Below are 12,010 nucleotides of genomic sequence, written 5' to 3'. Positions count from 1 at the left end.
ATAGGACTAGGGGCAGTAGTCTCTACTGAGGGGGATAGGACTAGGTGCAGCAGTCTCTCTACTGGGGGATAGGAGGCAGCAGTCTACAGGGGGATAGGAGGCAGCAGTCTCTCTACTGGGGGATAGGTCTAGAGGCAGCAGTCTCTACTGGGGGGATGGGGTCTAGAGGCAGCAGTCTCTACTGGGGGATAGGACTAGAGGCAGCAGTCTCTACTGGGGGATAGGACTAGAGGCAGCAGTCTCTACTGGGGGATATGAGGCAGCAGTCTCTCTACTGGGGGATATGAGGCAGCAGTCTCTCTACTGGGGGATATGAGGCAGCAGTCTACAGGGGGATATGAGGCAGCAGGCTCTACTGGGGGGTTGGAGGCAGCAGGCTCTACTGGGGGGTTGGAGGCAGCAGGCTCTACTGGGGGGTTGGAGGCAGCAGGCTCCCACTGGGGGGTTGGAGGCAGCAGGCTCTACTGGGGGAGGATAGGAGGCAGCAGGCTCTACAGGGGGATATGAGGCAGCAGTCTCTACTGGGGGGATAGGAAGCAGCAGTCTCTACCTGGGGGATAGGAGGCAGCAGTCTCTACTGGGGGGGATAGGAGGCAGCAGTCTCTACTGGGGGGGATAGGAGGCAGCAGTCTCTACTGGGGGGGATAGGAGGCAGCAGTCTCTACTGGGGGGGATAGGAGGCAGCAGTCTCTACTGGGGGGGATAGGAGGCAGCAGGCTCTACTGGGGGATAGGAAGCAGCAGTCTCTACTGGGGGGATAGGAGGCAGCAGTCTCTACTGGGGGGGATAGGAGGCAGCAGTCTCTACTGGGGGGGATAGGAGGCAGCAGTCTCTACTGGGGGGGATAGGAGGCAGCAGGCTCTACTGGGGGGGATAGGAGGCAGCAGGCTCACTGGGGGGGGATAGGAGGCAGCAGGCTCCACTGGGGGGGATAGGAGGCAGCAGGCTCTACTGGGGGATAGGAGGCAGCAGGCTCACTGGGGGGGGATAGGAGGCAGCAGGCTCCACTGGGGGGACAGGAGGCAGCAGGCTCTACTGGGGGGGATAGGAGGCAGCAGGCTCTACTGGGGGGGATAGGAGGCAGCAGGCTCTACTGGGGGGGATAGGAAGCAGCAGTCTCTACTAGGGGGGATAGGAGGCAGCAGGCTCTACTGGGGGGATAGGAGGCAGCAGGCTCTACTGGGGGGATAGGAGGCAGCAGCCTCTACTGGGGGGATAGGAGGCAGCAGCCTCTCTACTGGGGGAATATGAGGCAGCAGCCTCTCTACTGGGGGGAATATGAGGCAGCAGCCTCTCTACTGGGGGGAATATGAGGCAGCAGCCTTTCTACTGGGGGGGATATGAGGCAGCAGCCTCTCTACTGGGGGGGATATGAGGCAGCAGCCTCTCTACTGGGGGGGATATGAGGCAGCAGCCTCTCTACTGGGGGGGATATGAGGCAGCAGCCTCTCTACTGGGGGGGATATGAGGCAGCAGCCTCTCTACTGGGGGGGATATGAGGCAGCAGCCTCTCTACTGGGGGGATATGAGGCAGCAGCCTCTCCACTGGGGGATATGAGGCAGCAGCCTCTCTACTGGGGGATATGAGGCAGCAGCCTCTCTACTGGGGGGGATATGAGGCAGCAGCCTCTCACTGGGGGGATATGAGGCAGCAGCCTCTCTACTGGGGGGATATGAGGCAGCAGCCTCTCTACTGGGGGATATGAGGCAGCAGCCCTCTACTGGGGGGATATGAGGCAGCAGCCCTCTACTGGGGGATATGAGGCAGCAGCCTCTCTACTGGGGGGGATATGAGGCAGCAGCCTCTCTACTGGGGGGGATATGAGGCAGCAGCCTCTCTACTGGGGGGGATATGAGGCAGCAGCCTCTCTACTGGGGGGGATATGAGGCAGCAGCCTCTCTACTGGGGGATATGAGGCAGCAGCCTCTCTACTGGGGGGGATAGGACTAGAGGCAGCAGGCTCAACTGGGGGGGATATGAGGCAGCAGTCTCTACTTGGGGTGCTGACTTCCCTTTACTCAAACTCAACCCAATATATTACCACACAATGACCTGTAGATATAAGCAAGGCCATAATGTGTCCGAAATCCCCAAGTAACAGCAAAAAAAGCCCACATAACATCAGCTCATACTTGGAATTGGAAGGAAGTACTTTTCTGTAGAAGCTTATTTTATCCCCAAAAAATTGTCAAGCAGTTTATTATCTGCTTCCCAAATGGCATCCTATGAGCGCTGGTCTAAAGTAGTGCACTACGTAGGGAATAGGGTGCCATAGGGCTCTGGTCAAAAGTAGTGCACTACATAGGGAATAGGGTGCCATAGGGAATAGGGTGCCATAGGGCTATGGTCTAAAGTAGTGCACTACATAGGGTATAGGGTTCTATAGGGCCCTGGTCTAAAGTAGTGCACTACATAGGGAATAGGGTTCTATAGGGCCCTGGTCTAAAGTAGTGCACTACATAGGGTATAGGGTTCTATAGGGCCCTGGTCTAAAGTAGTGCACTACATAGGGAATAGGGTTCTATAGGGCCCTGGTCTAAAGTAGTGCACTACATAGGGTATAGGGTTCTATAGGGCCCTGGTCTAAAGTAGTGCACTACATAGGGTTCTATAGGGCCCTGGTCTAAAGTAGTGCACTACATAGGGAATAGGGTTCTATAGGGCCCTGGTCTAAAGTAGTGCACTACATAGGGTATAGGGTTCTATAGGGCCCTGGTCTAAAGTAGTGCACTACATAGGGAATAGGGTGCCATAGGACACAGTGAAGGGGTGTCTTACCTCTCTGGTTGGCAGTGCTGAAATACAGTGTAGGGGGAATGAGAGGGAACATGCTGGGGACCAGAGCTGGCTTCAGCTCCCCCTCATCCTCTAATTCAGGGCTCATCAGCTCCTCATCCGTGATACTGGAACACAGAGGCATTAAAGCTATGACTCTGTACTAAATGGGAATATTACCAGAACAGACAGACGGGGATACTGGGAATATTACCAGAACAGACAGACGGGGATACTGGGAATATTACCAGAACAGACAGACGGGGATACTGGGAATATTACCAGAACAGACAGACGGGGATACTGGGAATATTACCAGAACAGACAGACGGGGATACTGGGAATATTACCAGAACAGACAGACGGGGATACTGGGAATATTACCAGAACAGACAGACGGGGATACTGGGAATATTACCAGAACAGACAGACTGGGATACTGGGAATATTACCAGAACAGACAGACTGGGATACTGGGAATATTACCAGAACAGACAGACTATATGGAACAGAAACAGATTCCTGCCAACTGTTATGTTCAACACGGTGTCACATGTTTTGCCACCGTGCCACAGACAACACAACTACCGCCTGGTCATCAATGTCCAGAGGAATAAAACAAGAATGGCACCAAGCAGGATAACTCACAGGTTTTAAATACTACCGTTTAACTCAAGAGGCACGGTCGGGCCATGTCTTTGGAAAGGCAGGAGACATTTTGAATTAAAAAGTATTTTCATAACCAAACCAACTCCCTCAAGATCAATCAATAAAACTCCAATCGAAATTCGATGACAAAAGTCTTCTTCACCATCTTCAAAGTAAAAACCATTTTTGTCAGATAAATTATCAAGATAAGAATTGAAACGACGACAACAAAACTCACATGACAGTCATGTAGGATTCTGTTGGTGCTGCTTGGTCCACCTGCTTCCAAATATAGTCCAACTCTCTACTGAGAGTGAGGGGCATTAAATTGGAGGTAATGGACCTACTCTACATTGGCTTTTGCTGTGAAGAAAACTAAAAACAGCCTCATACTAATCCTCCAATCAGCTGGGACGTCACGGTATGACAATGATCCCACAGTCCAAGCACTATTCGACCACACAGAGACTCGTGTGCCCATTATTGACGGATAGTTCCACTTTTATCACTGATTTACAATTGGGAGACCTTTCCACTAGCCTCTGTGCTTTCAACCTTCCCACCGGCAGCAACCACTAGAACAAAAAAGGTTCAATTCTCTCTCTTGGGTTTTGTCATCATCGTACCAGGGAACTGTCAGGTGCCCCAACTGGGAGGGCTATATGAGTTATGAATGGTCCTTCTACAGAGATCTAGTCACAATAGGATGCAACATGACACTACTGGCTTCACAGATTAATAAATGGGCATTTCTCAATCATTTGTGGGGTTTTTTGTCAGAAGTTGCTCTGTTTTAAGTGTACAGATCAACATAACTTCCTAGTATTGTAAATCTTCAAGTTATAGACTATAACGAACTGAACCTTCTGTTTATAAAAATAATCAACGACACGTAATGACTGTCAAAGTCTTCAAGTCAAATGGTGAAAGACCCCAGTCAGCTAGGTCACAGACGGTTGTCTCTGCTGGCTCACGACAAGCTGTACCTGAGGACCAGGTCACAGACGGTTGTCTCTGCTGGCTCACGACTAGCTGTACTGGAGGACCAGGTCACAGACATCTCTGCTAGCGCACGACTAGCTGTACCGGAGGACCAGGTCACAGACGGTTGTCTCTGCTAGCGCACGACTAGCTGTACCGGAGGACCAGGTCACAGACGGTTGTCTGTGCTAGCGCACGACAAGCTGTACCGGAGGACCAGGTCACAGACGGTTGTCTCTGCTAGCGCACGACTAGCTGTACCGGAGGACCAGGTCACAGACGGTTGTCTCTGCTGGAGCACGACAAGCACGACAAGCACAGACGGCTCACGACTAGCTGTACCGGAGGACCAGGTCACAGACGGTTGTCTCTGCTGGCTCACGACTAGCTGTACCGGAGGACCAGGTCACAGACGGTTGTCTCTGCTAGCGCACGACTAGCTGTACCGGAGGACCAGGTCACAGACGGTTGTCTCTGCTGGAGCACGACAAGCTGTACCGGTGGACCAGGTCACAGACGGTTGTCTCTGCTGGCCCACGACAAGCTGTACCGGAGGACCAGGTCACAGACGGTTGTCTCTAATAGCGCACGACTAGCTGTACCGGAGGACCAGGTCACAGACGGTTGTCTCTGCTAGCGCACGACTAGCTGTACCGGAGGACCAGGTCACAGACAGTTGTCTCTGCTAGCTCCGTAACAGCTTCGACCCGCTATAAGACTGCTGAACAATTCATCAAATGGTTACCTGGACTATTTACCTGATTATAGCCTCGTTATTGTCTAGTACACCTGTTGTATTCGGCATTTCACTGTAAGGTCTACTACACCTGTTGTATTCAGCATTTCACTGTAAGGTCTACTACACCTGTTGTATTCGGCATTTCACTGTAAGGTCTACTACACCTGTTGTATTCGGCATTTCACTGTAAGGTATAAAATATATATATGCCATTTAGCAGACGCTTTTATCCAAAGCGACTTACAGTCATGTGTGCATACATTCTACGTATGGGTGGTCCCAGGTCTACTACACCTGTTGTATTCGGCATTTCACTGTGAGGTCTACTACACCTGTTGTATTCAGCATTTCACTGCGAGGTCTACTACACCTGTTGTATTCAGCATTTCACTGCGAGGTCTACTACACCTGTTGTATTCAGCATTTCACTGCGAGGTCTACTACACCTGTTGTATTCAGCATTTCACTGCGAGGTCTACTACACCTGTTGTATTCAGCATTTCACTGCGAGGTCTACTACACCTGTTGTATTCAGCATTTCACTGCGAGGTCTACTACACCTGTTGTATTCAGCATTTCACTGCGAGGTCTACTACACCTGTTGTATTCAGCATTTCACTGCGAGGTCTACTACACCTGTTGTATTCAGCATTTCACTGCGAGGTCTACTACACCTGTTGTATTCAGCATTTCACTGCGAGGTCTACTACACCTGTTGTATTCAGCATTTCACTGCGAGGTCTACTACACCTGTTGTATTCAGCATTTCACTGCGAGGTCTACTACACCTGTTGTATTCAGCATTTCACTGCGAAGTCTACTACACCTGTTGTATTCAGAATTTCACTGTGAGGTCTACTACACCTGTTGTATTCAGCATTTCACTGTGAGGTCTACTACACCTGTTGTATTCAGCATTTCACTGTGAGGTCTACTACACCTGTTGTATTCAGCATTTCACTGTGAGGTCTACTACACCTGTTGTATTCAGCATTTCACTGTGAGGTCTACTACACCTGTTGTATTCAGCATTTCACTGTGAGGTCTACTACACCTGTTGTATTCAGCATTTCACTGTGAGGTCTACTACACCTGTTGTATTCAGCATTTCACTGTAAGGTCTACTACACCTGTTGTATTCAGCATTTCACTGTGGGGTCTACTACACCTGTTGTATTCAGCATTTCACTGTGAGGTCTACTACACCTGTTGTATTCAGCATTTCACTGAGGTCTACTACACCTGTTGTATTCAGCATTTCACTGTGAGGTCTACTACACCTGTTGTATTCAGCATTTCACTGTGAGGTCTACTACACCTGTTGTATTCAGCATTTCACTGTGAGGTCTACTACACCTGTTGTATTCAGCATTTCACTGTGAGGTCTACTACACCTGTTGTATTCAGCATTTCACTGTGAGGTCTACTACACCTGTTGTATTCAGTGCATGTGACAAATAACGTTTGATTTGATGGCCTGAAACCATGACTGGGGATTAAGGCTACTCTACAAACCGTTTCAGGTTTCAGGTATGACCCAGGTGAACTTGTGGTCTTGTAAATTACCAAAATACAGTTGAATTAAAAACATTGTCAAAATATGTAAGAACACAATAGAATAGTAATAACATGTTTTTCTTTCAATCAATCTAAACATATCAATCTAAACAAAATGCCTGAATAGGATAATAAATCATATCTTCAAAATGCACAAAGCATTCCAACAATGTCAACGATTAATCTAAAAAAATATTTTTTTTTAAATCACACAGAAAAACGATTCAACTTACTTTGGCAGGACGGGTATGGAGGCTGTGGACGAGGCATCATTCAAAGAGGAGCAGTCAGACCCTTCTGAGGAGAAAGAAGGTAGAGCATTGGATTCATTATGTTAGCCTAGCTACAGCGGTCCAACTATGTTAGCCTAGCTACAGCGGTCCTACTATGTTAGCCTAGCTACAGCGGTCCTACTATGTTAGCCTAGCTACAGCGGTCCTACTATGTTAGCCTAGCTACAGCGGTCCTACTATGTTAGCCTAGCTACAGCGGTCCTACTATGTTAGCCTAGCTACAGCGGTCCTACTATGTTAGCCTAGCTACAGCGGTCCTACTATGTTAGCCTAGCTACACCGGTCCAATTATGTTAGCCTAGCTACACCGGTCCAACTATGTTAGCCTAGCTACACCGGTCCAACTATGTTAGCCTAGCTACAGCGGTCCAACTATGTTAGCCTAGCTACAGCGGTCCAACTATGTTAGCCTAGCTACAGCGGTCCAACTATGTTAGCCTAGCTACAGCGGTCCAACTATGTTAGCCTAGCTACAGCGGTCCAACTATGTTAGCCTAGCTACAGCGGTCCAACTATGTTAGCCTAGCTACAGCGGTCCTACTATGTTAGGCTAGCTACAGCGGTCCAACTATGTTAGCCTAGCTACAGCGGTCCAACTATGTTAGCCTAGCTACAGCGGTCCAACTATGTTAGCCTAGCTACAGCGGTCCAACTATGTTAGCCTAGCTACAGCGGTCCAACTATGTTAGCCTAGCTACAGCGGTCCAACTATGTTAGCCTAGCTACAGCGGTCCAACTATGTTAGCCTAGCTACAGCGGTCCAACTATGTTAGCCTAGCTACAGCGGTCCAACTATGTTAGCCTAGCTACAGCGGTCCAACTATGTTAGCCTAGCTACAGCGGCCCAACTATGTTAGCCTAGCTACAGCGGCCCAACTATGTTAGCCTAGCTACAGCGGTCCAACTATGTTAGCCTAGCTACAGCGGTCCAACTATGTTAGCCTAGCTACAGCGGTCCAACTATGTTAGCCTCGCTACAGCGGTCCAACTATGTTAGCCTAGCTACAGCGGTCCAACTATGTTAGCCTAGCTACAGCGGTCCAACTATGTTAGCCTAGCTACAGCGGTCCAATTAAGTGGTGTAATTTTCACATGTCTAGTTGATTAGGGTTTAAATGAGTAGTTAAAGGAGTCTTCCTCACCATCATCATCATCACCACTGCAGTCATTCTCCAGCTCATCATCAGGATAGTCCTCTTCCCCTCTGTCTCCATCCTCCTGCATGGCAACACTCTGTGGACTGTATGGACAGACAGGAAACTCAAAGACAAAGCAAGACACATGATAGTAAAAAAGCTTCACACAACCTGACTCACTGAGTTCCCTAGACAAACAGACATGACAGAACATACTCTCAAGACACCAATACTTAAGCTGGTTAACACAACAGAGCTTAATGAATTAATTAAATTCATGTGACAATACATTCAGTACTGATCTACTTAAAACAAATAATGGAATGGATTCATATAGTCCCGTTCCAGCTCTCAAAACATGCTATGCCATCTTGTCTAACAACAGCTCGTAGTATGTGGGAGAACTGACCTGGAGAGCTGAGGTGACTCAGCCTGTTGTTCCTCCCCCAAGCCAGGAGGGGACCGGGAGGGGCTGTAGCCGCCCTGTAGAGACAGGACACTCCTCTCCTTGGTCAGGTGTATGGCTGATATCTGGGTGGTCACCGAGGTAACAGAAGGCCTCTGACTCTGAGAAGTATCTGAGGCGGACTCAGAACCCATCTCAGTGTTCTCTGGGATGGAACTAGCACCAGAACTAGCTGTGGCACTGTCCTGGGTATAGGACTGGGTCAGAGTTATCCCTGCAGTAGAAATAGCTGTGGCACTGGCCTGGGTAGAGGACTGTGTTGGAGTTATCCCTGCAGCAGAAATAGCTGTGGCACTGGCCTGGGTAGAGGACTGTGTTGGAGTTATCCCTGCATGGGGTAGAGGTGCCATGGAGGCTGTTGTGCTACTGCTGTTTGTTGTGGTGTTACTGTCGAGGCCAGAGGCACTGGAGGTCTCCATGGACACAGGCTGGTCTCTCATAGTAAGGCAGAGTGGTACAGAGGGTTTGGCTGGAGCAGGGCTGTGGCTGACAGAGATGACAGGGCTATTAGTCATTGCTTTGCCAATCTGGACTGGATCCACGTTGGACCCTGGTGTTCCAGTAGTAAAACTATTAACAGTCCCGTTCCTGGGATGAGGGGTGAGCGCGCTCCGTGACTGGGTCAGCTTCCTCACAGCCTCAGTAAACTCCACCTCAGAGTTGACCTTCCTGATCCTCTCTGTCGATGTGTTATGAGGAGCCCCAGGAGCCCCATGGACAGCAGCACAAAAGCCCAGCCTCTGGGAGTGACCCTCCATGTCTGCTGCCATCAGGCTCTCAAACTGATGCGGGTCCTGGAGCCTCCATGTCTGATCCAGTGAAAAATCCTGGTGGTGGGATGACCTATCCTGCAAAGGCACAGTGTTGGGGGGGTGGTGTGTGAACTTAGTCTGGGTTTTGCCATCCCCATTGTCCCCGCTACGGCAATAGGAGGCCGATTTGGTCTGGGGAGACAAAGGTTTTGCTGAGTCTCTTGTCTGGGTAGTCTCCTGTCTGGGACAGGAAGGCACTTTACCCATAGTGGGCCTCATAAACCCTTTGCTATTGTCTCTCAGCTTGCCACTGGTCCAGGGGACTGACTGGTTGGTGGGCATGCTGGTGGTGGTGGTGCTTTCAGCAGGCTGTGAAGCAGCGTTGTTCTGCGAGTCTGGGACACGTTCTGCCTTTGGTGGACAGGGGCACGTTGGATAGGGAGCAGGCTGGGGCGACAAGGCTCTTTTTCGGACCAAGATCCGTGATCTTAAATTTAGTGATTCCAAGTTGCAGCTGGGCCGATAGCTATTTACGGTTGGCTCTAACACACCGGGGTTATGTCTGTATGAGATAATGTCAGCACTAGATATCTGTGTACTCTTAGAGAGAACAGTTGGTTGACAGTGACCATTACTATGACCATTAGCTAAATTAGCAGCTGCGCTACCAGGACGCTGTGGCTTGTTAGCTAGGTAAGTGGCAGCAGGCACAGAACGGTTGTAGGCACGTTGTAGAGGGGTCCCTGAGGCAGTATGGAGGTGGTTGTTCTGAGTCTGACCCACCCTCGCATTCAGCTGACCTATAGAGTCACTGGTGACCCGGGGGACACTGGCACAGGATTTAAGGGACTTCTTCTCATGCGAGCTGAAGGGCCTAGTGGGACTGTCAGCAGCATGAAACACTGCTGACTTGGCTCGAATAATGAGAGTTGATGACCGGGAGCAGGAGGCCCTTGTATTCAACTTGTCTTCAGCTCCATTGGAGGCCATCAAGTGCCATCTCACACCCTCCTGGCATGGACTTTGGCTGACACATCAGGGAATTGAGGGAACCAATGGATCACCATGCCACTGAAACAAAACAAATCCATAGATGACATTAAATTAAAAATAAACGGAATAATGAAAGTTGACACAAGTGGTCTGGTTAAGTGACAACATGAATCTATAAATACAACGGCATGTGGAATAACAGCCAGCTAGATAAATTGCAAGCAATCCTAGTTCATAGTTAGCTTGGTAAGTTAGCCAACATGCTAACTAGTGGCTAAATATATCTGACAATCAATGTAAGCAGAGAAAAGTTAGTTAGCACCGGTAACGTTAGCTTAGCAATACGCTAGCCAGTTTACAAGTATCACGACGAAATAGATTTAGACACCATCGACCGAATGTATCTGCACTTTTAAATGCACGGTGACGGTACCGTAAGGGGAAAAGCCGGTCGTCAGCTAAAGTTAGCGAACCGGTAGGCAGCCATGTGGTTTCATCGTGAAGCTAACGTCAGGTTAGCTGGTCGTTAGCTTGCTGTCAAACACTCGCTAGCCCGCTAGCGTTAGCTACCGGTATATTAAATTCGTGATTCAGAATCAATTGCAATGGAATAGATCATATCGTTAACGGTACATATCGTTAACGGTACATATCGTTAACGGTACGATGACTAGAAATTAGACTCAAGTCAAACTGAAAGGGATTCCCGAAGCACGTCCTACGGGCCTAGCAACAAGCCTAGCAACAAGCCTAGCAACAAGCTAGTTGACGTTAGCTAGCTAGCTAGGTGTGAAATATGAACTCTTTTTAAAACTTTACATGCTCAGGACGACTCTCCCCTCCTCAACAAAAAAAAAACAATCAACTAGGAGCCAACAACCTCCTAATAACATTAACGAATTTCAGAGGCCTAGCTAGTTACTTCATATTAAAAACTGGCACATGGTTTACGATTGATAATGTTAATATTTACCTGCGCCCGAAGCGTGGCAACAGTAGTGGTGGTGGTGCTTTTCACACCATAACAAAGTGTCTATTTACCACAAGGGACTCCCTCCCTCAACGTGCTCAGAGCATGGCGTATCATCCTGGAGGTAAAACCCGACACCGACACACACACACACACACACACACACACACACACACTATTTAGTATTTGTTACGTTTCGTAGGCGTATTGGTATGTATTAATCGGTGGACTTCCATCATCCATTTCGTATAATTATGTCACGAAAATACAATTCGTATAATTATGTTACGAAAATACAATTCGTATGATATGTTACGAAAATACAATTCGTAGGATATGTTACGAAATACAATTCGTAGGATATGTTACGAAATACAATTCGTAGGATATGTTACGAAATACAATTCGTATGATATGTTACGAAAATACAATTCGTAGGATATGTTACGATTTGCAATTTGTTGTGTCTAAAGTAATTTTGCTTTACTGCACCACCAACTGAACTTTGCTCTGCCAGGACCCCTGAAGTACTCCCCATGTGCATTTTACCAGTAGGCCTGTGGTCTCATGAGTCTTCTGAAGTACCCCCAGGCGTCCTAGTACCCCTGGTTGGAAACCACTGATCTAGGTGGCTAGGTAGCCAGCTCTATGGGTTAGGGTTAGCTAAAAGGGTTCAGGTTAGGGTTAGCTAAAAGGGTT

At 48.8% G+C, this 12,010-nt stretch overlaps 1 protein-coding gene across 5 annotated transcripts in view; it reads right to left on the bottom strand.

Annotated features, from left to right (window-relative positions):
- Positions 1-11,451, bottom strand: part of ttll4 (tubulin tyrosine ligase-like family, member 4) — a 79,002-nt gene extending 67,551 nt beyond the window's left edge. The window contains exons 1-5 of one of the 5 annotated variants that reach the window (XR_008089402.1): positions 11,315-11,451; positions 8,540-10,419; positions 8,137-8,234; positions 6,935-6,998; positions 2,780-2,904 (exon numbers count right to left, since the gene is read on the bottom strand). Coding sequence is in view for 4 of the 5 variants with exons in the window: in XM_052492704.1 (XP_052348664.1) it covers positions 2,780-2,904; positions 6,935-6,998; positions 8,137-8,234; positions 8,540-10,338 (2,086 nt within the window). In the remaining variant the exon portion in view is untranslated. Of the gene's footprint in view, positions 1-2,779; positions 2,905-6,934; positions 6,999-8,136; positions 8,235-8,539; positions 10,420-10,774; positions 11,058-11,314 lie in introns of those variants that run through there. The other 4 variants (XM_052492706.1, XM_052492704.1, XM_052492707.1 and 1 more) reach the window with 4 other exon arrangements.
- Between the last annotated feature and the right edge of the window lie 559 nt (positions 11,452-12,010).

The sequence above is a fragment of the Oncorhynchus keta genome, chromosome 34 (genome assembly GCF_023373465.1).
Source record: "Oncorhynchus keta strain PuntledgeMale-10-30-2019 chromosome 34, Oket_V2, whole genome shotgun sequence".
Lineage (NCBI taxonomy): Eukaryota > Metazoa > Chordata > Actinopteri > Salmoniformes > Salmonidae > Oncorhynchus > Oncorhynchus keta.
Note: the sequence above shows the minus strand (reverse complement) of the source record. Positions and strands in the feature narration are given on the sequence as shown.